Raw genomic sequence first — 20,880 nt, 5'->3', positions numbered from 1 at the left:
TTTGCACCCTGCGAGAAGCGAGCGGCTCCGGCTCCCCGGGCAGAACCACACTGGTTATTTAAAGCCACGGACATCTACCACGACAGCAAGCAGCTCACCACAGCACGCTTGCTCCCAGCCCCCCCCAGCCCATGCCCTGGCCACAAGTGTTAAGCAGAGCAGACCCTGCCTACGCGTTCCTTCAAAGGGAAAAGCTTGGTGGTTGTTTTGGTTTTTTTTTTTTCTTTAACGAGCAGAGCTGCTAAAAGGAGTCGGTGGCAGAGCGAGGTGCAGGTGTCAGAGGGAACCCACGGCACGGCTGCACGCTCGCTGCCGGCCCTCCGGCCGGCCTCGGCGGTGACCGCACCGCTCGCCTTTAATAGCGACGCGGCCACGGGGAAGGGGCTGGTGTGACCGAGAGCCACAGGACCACTGCTGTCAGGGGATGTGAGACGTTGGCTGGATGAGGCCCACGCTGCTACAGGCATCTCCAACAGAAATGCTACAACAGGGGTAGAATCACCCTGGCGGGCATCACCCCTACGTGGAGGCTGAGGATGAGTGGAGCGAGCAGCTGGCCGGAGCTTGTGTCCCCCCACAGAGGGGGGGGTCCTGCCCCGGCCCCCCCAGTGCCATCCCCGGCACTCACCCAGGATCTTGCTGATGCTGGAGTTGTGCATGTCCGGGAAAGCCTGCAAAATCTTCCTCCTCTCGTCCTTCGCCCACACCATGAAGGCGTTCATGGGCCGCTTGATGTGGTTGTTGTTCCTGGACTCGGGGAAGTGCCGTGAGCCTGTGAGGGAAACCCCGGCCGAGGTCAGGAGCCAGAGGAAGGACCAAAGGGGGGGTGGGGGTCACAGCGTGGTGCTCTCGGCCATCCTCACCATCCATCTCACAGGTCATCAGAGCCTCGTCCAGCCGGTGGGCCGGCGTCTCCTCCATCCGCTCCTTCACGGGGGAAGAATCAATCCCGACGTGGTCCTGCGGGAGAGCAGGGAGTCAGGAACCAGCCCCAAGCCTTGGAGCTCACTCACAGATGGAGACCCGGCTCTGGCCGCCAACGGTGGGGTCAGAGAGGGGTAATGTGACCACCCGGCCAGCATCCCTCACCTTGCGGTAGGGGTTGCTCAGGGATCCCTCCATGGCTCCGCTGTGGCCGTGCAGCAGCTGCCGCGCGTCCTGGATGGCTTTGGTGATGGCGTCACCTTCGCCCAGGAACCCTGGCAGGACACCGGCACCCATCAGCACCAGCACCCGCTCCTCCGACACCCCACAGCACCCCATCCCACCCCAGCGATCACAACTGAGTGCCCCAAGGGGGTGGCACAGAGCTGCAGGTGCCCACCCAGGCCACCCCAGGGAGCGGAGATGTCCCCTGGCTCTGGGAGGTGGCCAGGGGAGGGCATGAGAGAACCCCTCAGTGAAGGCACTTGGGAACCCACCCAGAGGCAGGTTGGACGGGCTGGTCTGCAGGTCCCTGGTGGCCCCATGACTTGGTGTGAGGGACTGGCAGCCACTCATCTTCAAACTGGGCGAGCTGGAGGCACTGGGGAGGTCGGAACCTTTGGGTTTGGCCGTCAGGTTCAGTGGCTGCGAGGTCTCCTGCAACAGAGAGGAGGTGGGGGTGAAGTGCAGTCCCCACAGCACCCCAACCCGGGGGATGGAGGTACTTTGGGGCTGTACCTGCATCTGGAGGTGGCCCGAGCCTGCGGGTCTCTTCAGCGTGGGAGGAGGGGGGCTGTGCAGCAGCTGCACCGGGTATTCCACTGCGGGGAGCAGAGGGAGAGGGGTTGGGGGACAAGGCCACCCTGCAGGGCGTGGGGCAGTCCCGGGGACCCCGCTCACCTGGTTTGCAGGGGATGGGCTGGATGGGCAGCGCTAACTGGGAGTCGGGAGTGACGGGGAGAGGCTGGTGGCTGGGGGTGAAGGCGGGAATCATGACATAGGGCATGTTGACCTGCTGGAGGGAAGAGGGGGAGAGAAGCAGAGAGACCAGATAACCGCTGCCGGACGTGGCAGGCAGGTGCCATCCCCTTGCCTGGCCCTGGGAGGGGCACACGAGGGGGCTGCAATCACCCAACGTGGGGAGGGGGACATGGGGAGGTGTCCCCCGCCTTTACCTGGATCTGTTGCTGCAGCAGGTTGATTTTGTGCTGCTGCTGGATGAGCTGCTGCTGCTGCTTGGCGATCTGGCAGAGAGGAGACACCAGGGCTCAGCGGCATCAACAGCAGCACCGAGCTGGCCCCAGCGGGGCTACGGCCCGGCACGAGCTGCCCAACACCAGCAAAACGGGGACAAGGGGTCTGCAGAGGGTCCTGAGGGCCGTGGGGAGGGCAGGCGGGGGGTGGCTGAGCTGCCCCTGAGCCACCTCGAAAGGCAGGGGGAGAGAAACAGACTGGAGGGACAGTGTCACCCCTGCCCCAGGGTATGCCAGGGGTGTCACCACTGCCCTTAGCACCGTATGGGCCACCGGAGAGGAAAAATGGGTGTTCAAAGAGAGCACAGTCAGGTTTAATTATTTTAAGGAGTGCAATTCTCATTTTCTTTGACCCTCATCCTCCCAGCACCAGGGAGTGAGATGGGGAGTCTTTGAGGTGGGCACAGAAAACGAGAGGGTTTCTGGGCAGACAGAGAAGTCCCGCTGCCCCTGACGCCAAAGCCACCTCCCCACCGTCCCCAGGAGAACCCTGTCCTGGTCCTGCACCCACACCCCCACAGCCAGCAGATCCCAAAGGGACCCCCAAAGGGATGGATGGTCTCTGGCAAATGTTTGCCTTGAGCAAGCTGCCCACAGGGACCCAAGCCCACCTGCTCCTGCTGCTGCCGTGCCAGCTCCATCTGCTGCTGCTGCTTCTCGAAGAGCATCGCGGCCATGTTCTTCTGCTCCGAGTGGGCTGTCAGGAGCTGGTCCCGCAGCGTGGACAGCTGGTTGATCATGACAAGTAGCTGGAGCTCCTTCTCTGCCAGGCTCTCCTGGGTTCCTGCAAGAAACCAAGTGGTTGCGGGTCAGAGGCTTGGGGAGGGTGAACAGCATCACCACCACCGCTGTGACGGCGAGGAAACGGCTCAGGCGCAGGGGGCGTAAAGATCCCCATGTGCTGAACCAGCCCCTCAGTGCAGAGGGCAAACGTTCATCAGGGGTGCTCACCCCCCCCAAAATCAAATGAATGTTTTGGTTTAAAAAGTACAAACCCTCATTAAATGATTAAATTATTAAATAAAAACCCTTGCAGGCACATCTTCCCTCCAGTTAAGGTGGGAACCGCCACGTTTCCATCCCTGGCTGCCCGGGTATGGGGAGGACGGTGGAGGTGGGTGGTCAGAGCAAGACCTCACCTTTCACTTCCTTGGCCTCGGCGGTGTTTCGGCCCAGCAGCCGCTCCTTCCAGTCACTGGACAGCAACTTCTCGATGGTTGGCATCACTGTCCACACCAGCAGCGACCGGGGTCGGCAGAGCAGGGAGAGGGAGAGGACACCCAGGTGAGCACAGCCCGAGGCTCTGCACCATGGCATGGGGTGGCTCATCCCATCCCGCAGCTCTGGAAAATACCGAGAGGCCTGAAGGAAGCGGGAAGGGCTCCCAAGAGGCCACTCGGAAATATTTCTTACCCTCCTTCAAGTTCTTGTTGAAGTCCAGCTTCTCCTGGCCGCTGACGGCCGGCTCAAAGGCAGAGCGCCTGGGCTCCAGCGCATCGCCGGCGGGCGAGTGGGACTCCTGTGACACACACAGAGTCACTCAGCACCCGCTCCCACGGACGGGACCATCCCCAGGTCTCCAGGCAGGAGGTGCTGGGCCAGTGGGATGCTTGGAGCCAGCCCGGCCCGGCCCAGCTGCCTGCTGGACCACACTCTGCCAGGCACATTCCCCCAGCCCAGCTGGAGAGCATCTCTGCTCTTCATGCTGTAAAGACGTGTTTGCTGGAGGTTTCTACTATTTATTTAGATTGCCTGGCTCCTCTGAGCCCCGGCCCCTCCCCGGGAGGCAGCGCAGGGAGTGGGAGGGCTGAGGCTGCTGGTCGTGGGAAGAGAAAACCCAAGAACAATTAAAAAAGGAGGCTGGAGGGATGGAGCATGTCTGGAGCAGGGGGCTCCACGCCAAAGGCGAAGCACTCAAATCCCTGAGAGCATCAATAACAGCCAGAAAACCTTGGGGGAGCCTGAGGTTTCAGCTTTGCTTCCTCAAAATGAGGAATAACCACCCGGGGACACCAACGTCCCCGCTATGCCAGGGGACAGAGCCCAGGTCCGGAGCTGGGATGGCCGCAATGCTCCGCCAGCCCGGCGGGACCCCAGCCAGGAGCGGGGGGTTTGTCACAGCAGAGGGACCCACCTGTGGCAGGGCCTGGGGGTCGGTGCCCTCCTTCGGCGGTGGCCCCGGCGGGTCGCTGGGACGGGGCTCGGTGCTGGGGGCAGCCCCCGGCGGGGACTCGTAGCCACCCTCCTTCTTCTCCTCCGTCTTGATGGTGCAGTTCACCATGCTGCCCGCTCCATCGAGCTCCAGGTGGGGGGAAACGGGGCTCCTCATGGACATCCTACGGGGCAGCAGGGCCATCAGCAGAGCCACGGGCACTCCCCGGCCACAGAGACCCCCTTTCCCAGCCTGGCCCCATCCTGCTGTTTTTACAGGGGCCATGGTCCCACTTTTTGCCATGGCTTGGCAACGCTGAGCTCTTTTGCAAATTTGGGGCTCAATGGCCAGAACCCTCCAGGGAAACAAACCCTCCACACTTTGGGCTGTGGAGCGAACGGAGAAACAAAGCAAAGCCCTGAAAAAAGCGACCTAGAGGGATGGGATTTAGGGCCAATATGAGCACGTGCCTTCGCGTTTCATCCAGCAGCCCGGCAGAGAGCAGCCCAAGGCTCACCGCGGCTGACACCCGTGCCAGACCCGAGCCAGCACCCCAGGGGTTCTCGGCTCACGAGCCGCCCCCCCCGCAGCCGTGCCTAGAAAGCCGGCCGGGCAGCAGGCAGCTTTCCCTCCGATGGGAAATGGAAATCCTGGCCCCACCGAACAATGGCTGGGACGGCCACCAGAACCGCTCCTCCGGGAGTCCCCGGCACGGCACGGAGCTGGGACCAGCCGAGCCGCAGGGGGCTGACCCCAGAGAATGGCTCTCCCCGGTGTCACCGGCACGGCCGTTGCTGCTGGTCCAAGCCCTGGTGCTGCCGGCCCCATGCCCGGACACCACAGAAGTGACTCGAGCTGGGCTGTGTCCCTCTGCCACCTCATCTCCGCTGCCGTGCTTGCAGGGATTTGCCTTCCCAGGGCCACCGACCCTCACGCTGCGCAGCAAGAACGGGAATAAATATTACCTTCCCGATGCCTTTCAGGGAGGAATAATGGGAAAAGGAGGATGTGAAGGAAGGGAAATTCCCCTGCCAGGAGCCAGGATCCAGGCTGCAGGACCACAGGGGCTGCTGAGGTGCGCAGGAGCCGTGGTGGGATGGGGAGAGCATCCTGCACCCCACACCAGGAGCCCCCTGCTCTGCTCCCTCTCACCTCCGCACAGCCCAGTGGCTCATCAAGACGCCCCTAAACCAGGGCTGGGGGTGTGAGCTGGGATGGAGCAGGGGGGGCGCTGAGCCTGGCTGCCCCACTCAGGGCAGCAATTACATAACAAACAAAGCCCAGCTCAAGCTGCGAATTAATCAAACCGCTGAAAATAAAACCTTCCTCTCAGGAACTTCAAACAAAAGAAACGAAAACAACAAGGCCGGCTGGGTAATGAAAAGCCAGGGCTGTGAATAGGGGACAAAAGGAAGTGGAACAATAGGGTGTTGGACAAAAGCAATAAAGTAAAGGGAAGTGTGACAGCTCCACAATAGGGCACTGTGCGCGCCAGCCTTTCTGATCTTAGCGGGGCTTTTTTTAATCTCAGTTCCCTTGCCCTCCGCTGAACAAACCACCGCACTCGCCGGGCCGGCGGGCTTCCTCCTGGCGTCGGCATCGCCGGGATCTGCCGCATCCTGCGGCACCGCCCGCGTCGCCCCTTCCTGCCCCCGGCTCACCTTGGCCAGCGCGGCAGCAGGGAGGGCAACCCGGGCACGGGTCCAGTGCCCACCCAAAAGCCCATCGCCTGCCTTGGGCACGCCTGGGCTGGGGAGGAGCTGGGCACGCTTGGCAGCGGCGTGGCGGTGGCAGGCAGCCAGCGGGAAGCCGTGCCCACGGCTCTGCCAGCTCCAACGACCCGCGGAGGTAGGATTTACCCCGCGAGGCTGCCCCGAGCCTGTGCTCAAACTGTGCCACAGGTGGGGAAACTGAGGCACGAATGCACAGCAGCTGCAGCGCCTTGCCCAGGGCGCTTTCCTAACTCAGGACCTGTGGGTGTGGGTGCACAGCTGTTCCCAACCTCCAGCCTTTTTTGGGTTTTTAAATGAAAAAAAAAAACAAAACTGCTCGGTGCATCCCTCCCGCAGGTCTGCCCTCGCTGCCTGAGGTGCTGCCCAGGCAATGGGGCGGCAGCAGCGCTGCAGCACGGAGCGATGCCGTCGGTTTGAGACACACACAAAAGCAACGTCCTACTCCTCCGGCAGGTCACATTCCTATTGTACTTAACCTCCCGGTGCCACTGGAAGTTTACTCTTAAAACAGGACCGATACTTTAATAGGGGTCTGTTTGAAAGGGGCCTCATTGTGGATGTATTATACGGTTTGCCGAACAAAAAAAAAAAAAAAAGAAAAGAGAAGAAAAAGGAGAAAACGGTGCCGTTATCTTGTTACAGGGCTGGTTCCCGCCGCAGCCCTGCGCTGTGGGCTCAGGTGCTGGGCTCTGGGGCTGCCTGTGGCAGACAATAGGGACGGGAACAATTGCCTTGGCACCAGGAGTGTAACAGATCTTTGCCTTTAATGTTTCCCATTTAATGCAGGGCGGGAGGGGAAGGGAGGGAATGGTGCTGGGATGCGAAGTGCCAGCCTGAAGGACCAAAATGGACCCACCGTGGAGCCTCGAGTCCTCGGTGAGGGACCAGGGATCCATGGGGCTGCTTCCTCCTGGCACAGCGTTTTGGGGAGCACAAGGAGGGCTCATCTCACAGGCACGGAAACCCTAAGACGTACCGCGCAGGCATCAATGTGCTCACCTCGCCTCCAAACCTCAGCCTGGCAAGTCCAAGGGCTGAGATTTCTGGGATGGCGACAGCTTTTCTTTCGCTTGTCGTACCCCGGAACGGCACGTCCTGCAATTCTCCCCGTGGCCGTGCCACCCTTCCTGCCTGCCAGCTGATCCTATCTGCCCCGTTTGTGTTGCGGCAGAACAGCTCGAAAGGTCGGGGGGGCCACCGAGGCGCCAGCAAGCCCCCACCCTGCCCGGCACCGCAGCAGCTTGGGGAGCACCGGTGAGACACCGAGACCCCCCGTGACACCCAGAGCATCTTCCCGGTAGCTTGGGCAGGCTCTGGCTTTGCAGAGAAGGGGGTGGCCGGCATCCCCCCACCGCCACAAAGCAGCAAGAGGAAGAAAAACCAAAAAGCTGCCTTTTTGTGTGGTGTGGTGCCAGCTGGACCAGGCTTTCTCCCCGCGGCAGATCCTGCCTGCAGTCGTAAGAAAAGGGTTTCTGCTGGCCGGGCAGTTCAAGGGGGAGGCTGGCAGGTGAGACGGCCCGAAGGGAGGTATCTGCCTGCGGCTGGGGCAGGGACCAAGCAGGTGCTGAGATTAAGTGAAATCCAAGCACTTTGCAAAAATATCAGTGAGTGCGGGAGGCCAAAAGCCACAAACGCACAAAATTTCCCGCTCTGCTGGGGTGTGAGGAATTGCGGCCGCGCTGCTCGGCTCGGGAAAGCGGCACCGCCGCCTTCGCCAGTCCTGGGAGAGGATGTGAGCGCAGGAATGGTCCCGTACCCCCGTCCCGTGCCACAGCACCCCTGCCACTGCCTGTCTCGGGGCTAATCCTGCCCCTCGACTCGGGGTTGATCCAACCCCCAAAGGGTTCCTGCAGAAGGGGGGCTCGGGGAGAGCAGCTGGCGGTTGGTTGCCCACATTTTCAGGCTGACCTTGACCTCACCCGCCCCTCAGGTTGACCAAAGCAGCAGTGGAGGCTCTTGGAGGTTTTGTTTTCCTCTCTCTCCCCAGTTACAGCAGAAAGCTGTCAGTTCACAGGTTACGGCAGACATTTCCCTTCAGGAGCCCAGCGTGGTACCCAGTCATCCCAAACCAAATCCTCCCAGCCCAGCAGCACGCAGCCACTCGTCCCGCGGCCGCATCCTGCCCCCACGGCTCAGGTAACCAACCCAGCCAGGGGAAAAACACCCACGGCAAAAACCCGAGGGGGAAACACCGTACAGGCAAACACAGCAACGCTGAGGAGAGCCGGGGCGGCGCGACACCACCGCCATGCACGCACCAGCCACGTGCAGCACTCGCAGCCCCCGGCACCCCCTCCGGAGAGAGGGTAGAGGAAAAAATAAGACACACACGGACGTTTTCTTCTTCTAAGCAGGACCCGAGGAATCCCGGCCGGCCACCAGGACAGACAATAGCCCATCTCCTGCCAGACAAGCGGGCCGCTTTCCTGCCAGACTTGGAATGTCCTTTCGGGGCTGCTTCCAACTGTTTCCGCCCGGCGTGCCTTCGCACATAAAAGAATGGATGGCTTCCTCCTCCATGCCCGGGCAGGGATGGCCAGGGACAGCCGAGGAGATTGGCCCCGGCTGGGGGAAGTTCACGGGGCTGTCATCCCTCCCCGGGGATGCAGAGCATCCCGTGATGGTGGGTTATTCCCTGGGAAGGCGAGAGCGGGCGGCTGCGGGGGATACGAGCTCCGCCACCCCCAGCTGTGGATGGATGGGGACGGCCAGCACGTTGGCTACACGCTGAGGGGCAGAAAGTGGAAGACCCCGGGGTTTACTGCTTCTGAAAAAGCAGGTTTTAAACCCAGAAGGCCCAGAAATGCTGTCACCACGTGAGAGCCACGGCTCCACGTGTCCCCGATGGATGGCGGCCGCTCGGAGCCGTGGCTCACGGGCCACGTGTTCCCCTCCCGGGGCTGCGTCACAGGCGCGCACCCACCCGTGCTGCCCCACAAACCAGGGTGCAGCAGCAACGGAAACGCTCTGCGCTGGGGGGGGGAGCACAAGGCAAGGCTTTGCGTATCCTCAAATGCCGCGTTTTCAACATCTTACCTGTCAGCGGCGCTCCCACGGAAAGCCACAACCTCCATCTGCCCAGAAGGCTGCCGAGAACTCAGGTTGCCGGAAAAGCTGCAAAATCAACGCCGAGAAGGGAGATCTTTGGCAGGCGGAGGGGGATTTCGGGAGGGTAATGCCCCAGGGGGCAGAGGGGCAGCAACAAGCACCCAGCAAGCGCAGAACTGGGCACCAGGCTGGCACCCGTGTGCCAAGACTTGCCCCGGGCAGGATGATGCCCGTGTGAGCTGCCAGGCACGTCCTGCCCAGACTGCTTCACCATCCCAGAAAGACCCCCAGACCCCAGCTGCCCCTCTCCATCCTGGCAAGACTTGGGATGCCATGGGAAAAGCTCTGGCGTCAGCAGGAGCTGGGATTTCCCAGTGGCCACACAAAACAGACCCGTCTTTGTCCAACCTCCATCCACCATCAGTTCCCTGAAGAAAATTTCTCTCCCTCTGAAGGACAACGGCCTCCAGAAACATCTCTACGGGGCCAGAGCAAAGCGGTGACGCTACGGTGAGAGCATCAGCATCACGGAAACTCCAGAGAACTGCCGGCGCAGGAAGGAGCAGAAGGTCACCCCTCTGCCTGTGCCTCCCCGAGCACCCCACCTTCCCCGCAGGTCCCCTCTCCAACCAGGCGTGGGACCCCTGTCCTGGTGACCCCCACGTGGGGAATATCTCCCCCTTCACCCCATTCCTATTGCCACAGCCTCAGCGTTGCCACATTACGGCTCTTTCATTTTTTTTTTGGAGGGGAGAATCACCAATTCTCCATCTACTAAGATGAAAAGCAGCAACACAGGTCTCCTGTTACCGCACAGCACTTGGAAGATTTAACCCTAACGCAATTACAACCAGCTAGCGTAGCATTTACTAATTCTATCCCCCCAAAAACCCAACCTGCCTTCTTCAAAGGCCTCCAGGCCATATCCAGGACTGCTAATGAAATGCATATCTCTCTGATTCATGCCAGCAGAGAAGCCCTTCAGAGGTTCAGGGGGAAATCAAATCAATCCTGCTATTCAAAACTTGAGAAGAGAGAAAATAACCCGCATTAATGGCTAAATTCACTTAAGTGAACGCTTGCAAGACAGGGAAAAAGAGATGAATTCTCAGGCTGTGGCAGGGGTAAGAAGATCTGGGTTGGTTAACGGGGTGTCTCTATGTCCTCCACGTACACCAGGAGATCCCAGCTCTGTGTAGGTTGTCTCAAGGCACTGGCCGATGGCTCGTGCAAGCACTAAGCTCCAGCAGATCGAGTCCTTAGAGGGCAGCTCTGTCCTCAGAGACCCGGCTCCTGCTTTTCTAAATTTTACAGGTTAATCCCACTTGCCAAAATCCAACTCACCCCCTCGGAGATTGTGCCCTGGCCCTGCCACCTCCCTGCAGCGTCGGGTCCGGAGGGAGTGGTGATGGAGCCTGGCCGCGCAGGATGCTCCCGGTGGGAACGGGAAAACGGAGCCTCCCATGATAACGAGACGAGCACAACGTATTCCCTGTGGGTACCCGGGGCCATTTCATCCAGCACGGCACACATGTGAACGGGGCCACGTCCCAGCATCCTAACGTCCCCTCATACTAACATTTTCCAGCTTGCTGCTAACTCGTTTCACAGTGTTTCTGAGGGGGGTTTTGTCACCTCTCTCTGGTTCTTTATGAGATGGCAGAGGGACACATCACTGCGAAATGCTTTCCTGTCTTGGCATAAAGGATTACCCAGCTGCTCCCTGCCTGCGCTACCCCAAAGCACGGGGGCTTTGCTGGGACCCCCCTCCACCACTCAACCCAAAATCCAGGAATGCCGCCTGCCATGAGCCTGGCTGTCTCAGGATGCAGACAAAAAAGAGCCAGTAGTTTTATAACTCTTCAAATAATAAAATGAAAATACAAAGATGTGGCCAGATCCTTCCCTGGGTGTAAACTGGCACAGGTCCACCACCTTCACAGCCACGACCCAAACACATTTTTCCTCTACTGGGACGAACGATAGGATGGTTTTAAGTAGGGGAAAAATTAAACTGAACCTCAGGTGGAACTTCCTGGCCGCGAGATTTATTAGACAGGGAATGATCTCATCAGGGAAGTGGAGGAAACTCCGTCGCGCTGGAATTATCTAAAACCGTGCAAAGCCTGGAGGAAGAAAGCACGGGAACAATCCCAGTGACGGCCCACGTGATGGCTGGGGACTGCGCTGGTCATTCCCATTTCCTGGCCTTAAGACTAGACAGTCTGCAGGGTGGTTTGGGTTTTTTTCTTCCACTCAATAAAACATATCAAGGAGGGAAAAACTCTTTGCGCCATCTCCGGCTTTGCAGGCAGATGGGTTTCTTGTCCAGGGGAGGTTACGCGGTTGAAGACATCTTTAAGAAAAGGCCTGGCAGCAGCGTGAGGAGAGGGGAGAAGGGGGTGCTCAGCAGAGGTGAGGGCTTTGCTCAGGTCCAAATGGAAAGGGATGCCCAGGAACAAGTGTTTAAAGAAGAAACTCCCCTTCCCTGCAGGTCTAAACGCTCCAGGGGAAAGTGCAAACCCCACAGTTTTAATGTTTTTAGAGACCCCTTTCTCATGGTGTCCCTCTCCTCTGCCCTTCCAATCTCCCTGGGCATTACAAGCCGATGAAACATTGAAATACCACAGTGTGCTAACCAGGGAAGATGCAGGGGAAGCACAAGGAGGGAAGAACTCTGAAGCACAGCTATTGACCCGTTCTGTCCTTTCTTTCTGCATCAGAAACAATTTTTAAAACAAGTTTCCTCCTTAAAACAAGTTTCCTCCTTTGCCCAAGGCTTTGCCTGGATGCCAAAAAAACCCCAGACTGGCTCGCGGGTGGGTGCTGAGCCTTCACACCCAGCACCTGGGGTAGCTGGATCAGGCCCACGGTCCCACTGGTGCCGGCAGCAGCCGACAGTCCCCGGGGTGGTGGGTGCTCAGGGGAGCCGCCAGGTCCCCAGGGCCCAGCGAAGGTCCTTGGGGCGGCTCCCAAACCCCCTCCCACCACCGCAGCACAGGCATCGCCTCATTCCATCTCCCCGCTCCCCAGTTTAACCAATTTGCACCAAACAAGCAATTATGGGAAAGAAATCAGCAAACGCAGAAAGATCTAGCTCTGTAGCAGGAGGTGAAGGACGGGGACAACTCACCCAGCCCCGGCGGGACAGCGCGGCGATGCCAGCACGGCACGGCAAGGTGAGGGAGCGCGGTTAGCACATCTCCCTCCTTTTCTTCGCAGTTTCTGTCCTCCCCTCACCCAAAAGCGGCCCTCGGCCTTATCGGAGAGGCCAATCTCAGTGTCGTTTTTGTGTAATTTCACTCACTCAGCGTTTCCAGGCAGAGCGGAGGGCACGTTTGACTCGGCTGCTTCGTAAACAATACTTTCCTATCGCATGACGGAGGGGCGAAGACATCTGACCCTTTTCCTCTCCTGCTTAGAAGAAAAAAAAAAAAAAAAAGACACGGGGCTCACCCGCCTCGACAACGATCTGCCCTGCACCTCCCAGGCTGGGGCTGCACTTTTCCAACCCTTTTTCCACGCACCGTGCCACGGGGCACCCACGGGTGAGTCTTGCGGCACGCGAGACCTGATGGAATTTCAGCTCATCCATCCCATGGCATCAGCCCACGTCCACCACCCCCCTACTTTTGTTGATCTTCTCGTGGCATTTTACACCTTCCATTATGTCATTATTTTTCCAGTCACCACCAGGCTTTGGGGGAGGCCTCTCATTTGCGGTGGGGGGGGGGGGGTGTCAATCTCATCTTGTTTGCACCCCTGTTTCCCCGGGTGAGCCGGACACATTATGTGAGCACTGAAAGGATGCTTGGCGCCAGCCCCGGTGCCCACATGGCACCCAAGCCCATGGTGGCAGCCAAAAATCATGGGGCCAAGATTCCCTCCACAAAGCCCCACACCCCACAGCCAGCAGCACCCTGAAAAACTTCGGGGTCCCTTTGCAGGGGATCATGAACTGCAACAAACAGGTCCTTTCGCCTGAGCTGCCGCATGCTTGGACACGGAGAGACAAAGACTCCGTGGAGCCACTTTGCCCTCCCCAGCTGCTGCCCAAATTTCGGGGCAGGGGAGAGCTCCAGCTGCTGGGCCCGCTTGACATTTCAGCAACAGATTTTATTTTTTGCTGGCGTGACGGGAGCTGCCCTGCAAGCCGTCAGGGCTATCGTCAACCTCCCTCTGAAAGAAAAGGCAGCCTGAAGGACGGGTGCTTGGTGCCAGTAGCTGTCCATCATCTGCCCCAAGTCATCACACCCCTGCTAACAGCAACCCTGACTCTGCTCCTGCTGTGCTTTAGCTTGGAAGAGTCGTGGCTGGCTGAGTCTGGATGAAGACCCCCAAGGAAAACATCTTCTCCTGACTTCTCCCCCCTACTAGTGTAAGCCACGGTCATTTTCATGGTGTTACTCCTGATTTAGGGTGCGGATTCAGGTGTTGAAGTTCAAGGCTCTGTGTCCCGGGGCTGAGCCAGAGCATCCTGCAGCACCAGCAACGGGGCTCACGACCGGCATCACCTCCCGGGGCTGGCGATCGTGTTCACTGCCCAGGTCTCACGTTTGCAGGAAGAAGGAGCAGGGGTCTAGTTCGCGCCATTCTTATCACTACCATTATTTCATCTCAGGGGGAGATGCCGGGATGTGAGGGGTGGGGGACCCACCACACCCTGTCCCGCTGCAGGACCCGAGGGACCCAGCGGCAGCGACCGTCCGAGCCCCAACCATCCCCCAAGGCTGGGTTCCTACCTCACCCCTCCTCTTCTCCCTCACTTCGGAGGAACTAAAGCCATGAAATCCTGGTCGTGCAGTGGCTCCCAGCCAGGCTCCTCTCCTCCCGGGGGAGCAGAAAAATTTGGGAACAAGCATTTACTGGCCCACTGGGATCATTTTCATTGCACAACAAAAACACAGCACAGACGAGAGCCGAGGCGCTCCAGCAAGAAGCCGACAGCCCTCCCCGTTTGCAAGGGGGTATCCAACTGCCCCCCGCCAGCCCGGGGCTCCCTGCGTCCCGCAGCAGACAAGGGGCTCTTTGTGCTTGGTGGCACCTGTCCCCCCACCCCCCCGCTGTATCCCAGTTTCCCCTGGGATGCCCAAGCCTGCGCCTTCCAGCGAGGGGCTTTGGCAGCTCCTGCCTCCACGTGCCGCGTCCCAGCCACGCTCCCCTGCACGGCCGGGCCGAGCTGTGGGCAGGCACAGTTGCTTTGCCCACAGAGGCGTGCAGGCAGGGACATGCAGGCAGGGAAACGCAGGCAGGAACATGCAGGCAGGCACATCCCGCTGTGCTGACAGTGCCGGGAGCCCTGTAGGGATGGGTGCACCTCGCTTTGCCCCCCTAAATGAAGGATGGAAGGCTGGAAGAGATTGCAGGGCTCCTACTGCTGGGCCACTTCCACCGAGTGCCAGTGCTTTACTTAAAAACATACACAACACAACACAACCCCCTCCCTGCAAAAAAGTGTGTTCCCCAACCCAGTCCCAAGGATGGCCCCACAGCCCCGAGGCGACGCCGCAGGAAGGACTGGGTGCCGGAAGCCCAAAGGCCAGTGTTGCACCTGAAGACACAAATCACAGCCCCCGAGAGCCACCCAGAGAGGCAAACACTGCGCTGCCTCTGCCCCTGCTGCTGCCCACACAGGTAGGGAGGGGTCCTCCAGCCTGACCAGGCGTAGCTGCCCTGGGGATCTCATCCAAATTACTCCTCCAGCTCCTGAAATCCCTGTGTCGTGGCAAGAAAAATGAGTAGGAAAGGTCCTGAGCTTCTTCCTACTGGGGAATTTACCTGCAGAGCTGCCCACCAGCGGCGTTGTCTGTGTGGGGGCCACGCAGGACAGACTGGGGAGGATGGCCCTGCCAGCCCTGCCTGTCCCTGCCCATAAATCCCCTCCTGCAGGCAGGCACACTCGTGTGCAAGCCTCTGCCCCAGGGGACTCGCTTTCCGCTGGGCGTGCAAGGTAGAACAATAGGGCCAAGCCCTCTATTGTTTCAGACAAAAGATAAGCCGGGCTCTGGCATTCCCCTACGCCCTCGTGGGCAGGGAGCAGGCAGGCAGGGCTGCCACCCTGGGCCAGGGCAGAGGGTTTTCTAAACCCCGTCCCACGTCACCTCACTTTGAGGAGGTGAACCAGAGGGGCTGCTGGAAGGAGGAGGGGTGACCCCCCTGCCCAGCTCAGAGCTTGCACACCCCCCTCATCCCGGCTCACCCTGCCCTGCAGGCTTTGTCCCAGCTCTGGTGGTCCCCAGTTTTTGTGGCAGCGGCCTCAGGCAGCCACGTGTCCCCAGTGCCAGGACACCCAGGACGATGCCCAGCCTCTTGACAGACCTCAGTCCTGTCCCTCTCCCCACCCCGAGCTGCTTCTCCTCTCCGCACCCCGCAGGGACACACTGGGGACAAAGCACCCTGCCAGGCACAGGGGGTGGTGGCAGGAGGGATGTGGGTTGCCCAGCACTGGGAACTGGCTCCCAGTGGCCTCACCAGCAGGCGTGGGGAGCAGAGCAGACGGGCAAGCCCAGGGCTGCCGGCTCTGCGCACCCCGGCACGTCCTCTGCAAACCAACCCGGCGCCATCACCCAGCTCAGCTTTTTTAAACAAGTGGTTTCCCAGGCTCTGACTGAACGAGGAACAACAGAGGAAGACTACGGGGGATGAGGGCCACTCACTGCACACCCGCACCCACCCAGGCACCCATGCAAGAGCTGGAGGTGACGGTGCTGTGGTGGGTGCTGGGTGCGGCAGCACAAAAAGCTTCATCTCTGCTGGGAAACAGCCCCGCTCCCTCCCCGCAGCGCTGCCGGACCGGGTCTGCCTGGCCCCGGTGTCCCACCACCGCCTTGCCTGGCCACGCTCGGCCCTGCCAGCCCCGCTCAATCGGACACTTTGACTTTTGTGGCCAAAGAGTTTTGATTTCTGGCTCTCGCTGGTAGCACCGTGGCAGCGGCGGAAGCTGCGGCGTGGTGCTGGCAATGCCATCGGGTATTTCCGTTTACCTGCTTCTACAGCTTCTTTTCCTTCTCCTGTTAGACTCTGGCTGAGCCCAGCTCCTGATAACCCCATTCTGCATGGCCAAAGAGGCTCAAATACTCCTACTGCGCTCGCTGCTGCCCCACATTATTTTACTTCTCTTTGCTGTATTTATTTTACAATCTTATCCTCTTTCCCCTCAAACCATGAACTGCCACGAGCTGCCTTCACTGGGCAGAATTAAAAAATAATAACTTGGGCCAGTAGATTTTGGTCTGGGGTAGCGGGTGCGCACAGGGCTCTTCCAGGCAGCTTTAATGATGAGCCGTATTATCTTGTTCTTCTCTGATAAGACACCCGGGGGTACGTGGGGGGAGGCTGCCCGGCCTCTGCAGCCACCAGACTGCATCTTTTGTAACAGTCACATGCCTCGAGCAGGCCTGGGTGGTAATGGAGCATTAAATTATTGAGAGGCAGAATTTCAAATATTTCAGATCCATCTCCCAATTTGCATTCTTCAGCTGAAGGGCTGCAAGCAGGCGCGGGACAAGGAGGCAGGGAAGGCAGCTTCCCTGCAGTACAATGTTCTCAGAAGTAGCTTTCCCCGTGAAAAAAAATGAGACATTTGAGCTAAAAGCAGCTGCAGAGTCATCCGGGGTCTGAGGAACTGGCAGGGTGCTCGGAGGCGAAGGGGACGGGGCTGTTCCAGCAGTGCCCCTAATGCTATCCTCCACTTCACCATGTGCTCCAGCACACTTGGATAAATGCTTTGTTGAGGCAGATTCAGCCACCACATCCCCTATTTCTATTTTTTACTGACTCACCCAAGTGGCTGGGGTGTTTCTGATGTAAGACAGGGCCCCACACGGCCAGTTGTGCCCCCAGCACCTCCCCAGCCTCCCTCCCCGCCAGTGCCGAGCTGGGGGGACTGGGCAGACCAAGGGCCCTTGTTTGGGGCTGGAGCGGTTCCAGCTTGGGACATGTGGTCCTGGAGCAGGTGGACATGGAGTGGGAGGGAGGGAGGGAGGAGGTCCAAGCAGCAGAAAATTTTCCAAAAGTTGATGCCTCAGACCCTGCCAACTTTCCTCGTGCTGGAGGAGCCCACGCACTTCTAAGCCGTGCACAAGCAGCACCCAGCCATGAGGAGCTCCCAGGCCAGTGGCAGCTCTACCCAAGGGAGCAGATTTCACTCCTGAAGTTACTCCCCAAAAAGCGCAGGATGGGGTAAAAGCACTGAGATATTTTCCAGCAGAACTGTCATAAGCTGCAGTAATTTATTTCCCTTTTGCATGTTCTTCACTGGGTTAAAACGGGGTGGAAATCAGTGATGCATCATGCAAAACTTCTGAGCGGCCCAAATCTTCCTCCCTGCAGTGCAATGAAACCAAAACCTCCACAAACTGTGAAAAATAAAGCAACAGAGCCTAAGATAGCCCAGCCCTGCCTGGTCAGGGGTGGCCACGATGCTGCAAGGGACCCCCAGCCGGGGAACGCCCGACCCCGGGGCTGCCCGTCTTTCTGGGCTCTCCCTCCTGCCGAGCACAACTCCTCCACCAGCCCCGCTGCCAGACCAGGCTGCTGTCAGACGCACAAAAAGAGGCAGCTTTGACCCATCAGTATTTTCTAGCTGAGGGAAAACGAAATGAAAATATTTCATCACCAGTTCCCCAGTTTGTAGCGATGCTACGTGCAGCAGCACGGCCGCAGGAGAGAACAAAAGAGGCCAGTCGGCTTTCTCCTCGGCACCTCAGGCTGTAGGTAGCAACTACCCTGCTTCTAAGTGGATTTTTTTTTTTTCCAATAAATGTATTTCTTTAGGAAAAGAAACATTACGCATTTTGTTGGCATGACTGGGAACTTCCAGGGTGTAAAAGCAGAGCAGAGCCGACCTGACAGCGTGTCCCTACAATCGGCCGCGGCCGTCTGTTAAAGGTTGTCGCTTTGGCAATAAAAGCTTTTCTGATTTCTGCAATTACACGTGCACGCACAAAGCCAGCCCGACACAAAACTGCGGTAAGTGTTTACAATGGGATAAAGCTGGAGCGAGCAGGAACGCGGCTTCGCGGCGGGCAGACAAAGCGGGGCTCACCGCACTGGCTCGTGCGGGACGGCTAGCAGCCACAGGCCGTGGGCTAACAGGCTGTCTCGCTGCTCTGCCGGCCCCAAGGGCCCCCGACACCTCCTCGATCTGTTGAGCCTGCAGTGAGGGACCCCTAAAAGCAGAGCCAGCAGCGATGCCAGCCCGCCAGCACCATACCAAAATCCTTCAAAGTTTGTTTGGTTTTGTCGTGCGCCGGAGAGCAGCCACGGCTGCACCAAACACACGGGCGGGCTGGGGACAGCAGAGGGGACCCGGCTTCCCCAGCAGCAAGCCGAGCATCCCACACTGCACAGCCCCCCTGTACCCCACAGGGATCCACTGCACCTCCCCAGCTGCTCGCCGGCAAACTCCCAACCCCTGGCAGCACCGGCCGCCCCGAGGATGCTCCGTCCATGGGACGCAGCTCGGACGTAGCACTCAGCCCCCCGCCATCTCCCCAAAACCAGCCCTAAACACTCACCTGGGGAGTGCAAAGCACGCCACCGCCGGGGCCCAGAGCCACCCTTCGCCCCGGTCCCCTGCCCTGCCCGTGGGGTGTGTAACGGTGCTTCAGCCCCGGCCGGTCTCGGTCCCAGGAAGGCGTCGGGCGGCGAGAGCAGCGGGCTCAGGCCAGCGCCCCGGGGAGCCCATCAGCAAGTAACGAATGTAAAAATAAAAACTAGATTTACTGTGCTTCCGTGCTCCCTGCACGGAGAGAGAAACCCTTCCTCTGCATCCCAGGAATGAAATTAAACCCCCTCCAGCACATAACAAGTTTACGATCTGCTCCATCTCCCCTGCGTCCCAGCGTGCCAGGGCACAGCTCCCCCAGCACCACCACCACCCCCCCCCGGAAAATGGACATTTCGGCAGGGAGACAAAAAGCCCAGCTATTCCCCCCGGGACATCTTGCACCCTGATTAGAACAAACTTTGCTCATCAGGACTTTCCAAGGAGAGAGGGATGGTTTGGGTGCTCCGATACGGCAGGGGTACAACAAAAAGCAACGCAGGCACACCGGAGGAGGTGAGCAGCTGCCTGACAGCACGAAGAGCTTCCCAGAGGAAAATGGATTTTTAAAAATTTGGGATCTCTGCTCCTACCTATTACTCTGCTCCAAAGGGATTTCACCTCCTGCGTGAGATGCCAGATGAGATGCCAAGGGCGAGCCCCCAGCCCCGCAGGAGGGCAGCCCCGGCAGCAGCAGCTCTGCCAGTCGCAAGTGAAACAAATAAACAGCACGAAGGGAGATGCTGGTAAAAATGTGTCACTCGCAAATGATTTAGAAAACTGTCTTTAGCCTGCCCACGTTTGTCAAAGGACAGCAGCTATTTTTAACACAAAGCCTCTGAAATCGCAGGCTTTCAAAAAAAAAAAAAAAAAGTACTGTATCAGTGTCAACAGAATGGATTCTGTACAAAATTAAATTGAACTAAAAGGAAATTGCATGAATTACAAACACGAGTTATTGGCTCAATAGGAGAGAGTAACTGAGTGATATTATCTGGTCTGTGCTATGGAGAAAATCACATTAGCTGAGCTAATGGTCCTTTTTCACTCCTAAAATCTATTACTCCAGATTTGCTTTGGAAGTCAAGTGTTTTCCATGCTGAAGGTACTTCACAAGATGTAACTGAGACTCGAACAATATGTGGCCACGGTCTGTAATTTTTCCTGGGCAGCGTCCCTCACTGGCACCGAAACCCCTGCCTAAGACACTGGAAATCATTAGGCGGAGGTGGAAAGAAGCAAAGCTTTGTATTTATTTGCGCATTTCCCACGAAACCCTCTCCTTTACGGCTCCCTGGGCGACGCATCTCTCGGGTTTTTTTTTTCTCTTCCGCCACTAACTTTGTCGGTGTTTCACTGCGGGGGTCCCGGGGGGGCCAGCGCCTCCTCACCCACCTCCTGCTCCCTGAGCTGAGGCTTTACCAGCACCCAGGGGTGGGGGTGAAATCCCCCCCCACACCCCCCAAATCCCCCCACGGCTGCACCCACAGCCCAGGGGCTGCCAGAGGGTGGTGGGACCCCACGGCACGAACCCCGCTGTTGGGGGGGGCTCTGCTGGGCAGCAGCTTTGACCCCCCCAAAGACCCAAATTTGCCCAGGACGGGGCGGACACGCGACTGCGAGGGGCAGGCGGGACCCGCCGTGGCTGCCGGGGGGAGACGGAATAATCTCTGTGATGAGTTTCATCTGCTCTTGGGGCTCAGCGCTGAGCCCGGTCCCACACGCTCTCTTAGGGCCGGGTGTTATCACCGCGTTGTCAGAACGACCCCAGCCCCCTCCTGGACGGACAAACAGCCCCCGCGGGGCACCCACGGGAAGTTTTCCTGCGTGGACCCCACGCCTGCTCGTGGGGCTGGCTGGGGTGATGCTGTCACGCCGGACAGAAATCGCCTCCCCCTGGCAAAAAGGAGTCGCGGGATGGGGCAGGGGGGGCCCGGCCATCCCCCAGTGGGGGACAAGGGATGGGGGACCCCAACCCCTGAACACCCGTGACCAGCCCCACGCCCTGAGGACACACGCATGTGCCAGGGGCCAGGCCCGTCGCGGTGTCCATCTGTCCGTGCACAGATGACCCCCAGTGCTGTGTCTGGGGGTGGGGGGGCTGCCCCCCCCCTGCCCCCCGTTATCCCCGACCCAGAGCAGCCCGTGGGGGTCGGGGACTGGGGGATGAGAAACCTTCCCGGGGCGGGGGGGTGGTGAGACGGGGGTGCCGGGGAGGGGGGG

General features: G+C 59.2%; 1 protein-coding gene across 7 annotated transcripts in view; it reads right to left on the bottom strand.

The window, feature by feature from the left end:
* SOX13 (SRY-box transcription factor 13) overlaps window positions 1-20,880 on the bottom strand; it is a 41,864-nt gene that overhangs the window by 3,709 nt on the left and 17,275 nt on the right. For 3 of the 7 annotated variants that reach the window (XM_074925501.1, XM_074925502.1, XM_074925499.1), the window contains exons 2-12: window positions 4,312-4,513; window positions 3,591-3,696; window positions 3,317-3,403; window positions 2,789-2,961; window positions 2,100-2,168; window positions 1,825-1,939; window positions 1,663-1,745; window positions 1,422-1,581; window positions 1,090-1,199; window positions 864-960; window positions 629-772 (exon numbers count right to left, since the gene is read on the bottom strand). In XM_074925501.1, coding sequence (XP_074781602.1) covers window positions 629-772; window positions 864-960; window positions 1,090-1,199; window positions 1,422-1,581; window positions 1,663-1,745; window positions 1,825-1,939; window positions 2,100-2,168; window positions 2,789-2,961; window positions 3,317-3,403; window positions 3,591-3,696; window positions 4,312-4,512 — 1,345 coding nt within the window. In that variant the 5' untranslated portion in view covers window position 4,513. Of the gene's footprint in view, window positions 1-628; window positions 773-863; window positions 961-1,089; window positions 1,200-1,421; window positions 1,582-1,662; window positions 1,746-1,824; window positions 1,940-2,099; window positions 2,169-2,788; window positions 2,962-3,316; window positions 3,404-3,590; window positions 3,697-4,311; window positions 4,514-9,098; window positions 9,177-12,417; window positions 12,525-20,880 lie in introns of those variants that run through there. The other 4 variants (XM_074925497.1, XM_074925495.1, XM_074925498.1 and 1 more) reach the window with 4 other exon arrangements.

Source organism: Athene noctua, chromosome 23, assembly GCF_965140245.1.
Source record: "Athene noctua chromosome 23, bAthNoc1.hap1.1, whole genome shotgun sequence".
Taxonomy (NCBI): domain Eukaryota; kingdom Metazoa; phylum Chordata; class Aves; order Strigiformes; family Strigidae; genus Athene; species Athene noctua.
The sequence above is the reverse complement of the archived record's forward strand: the minus strand, read 5'-3'. Positions and strand labels throughout refer to the sequence as shown.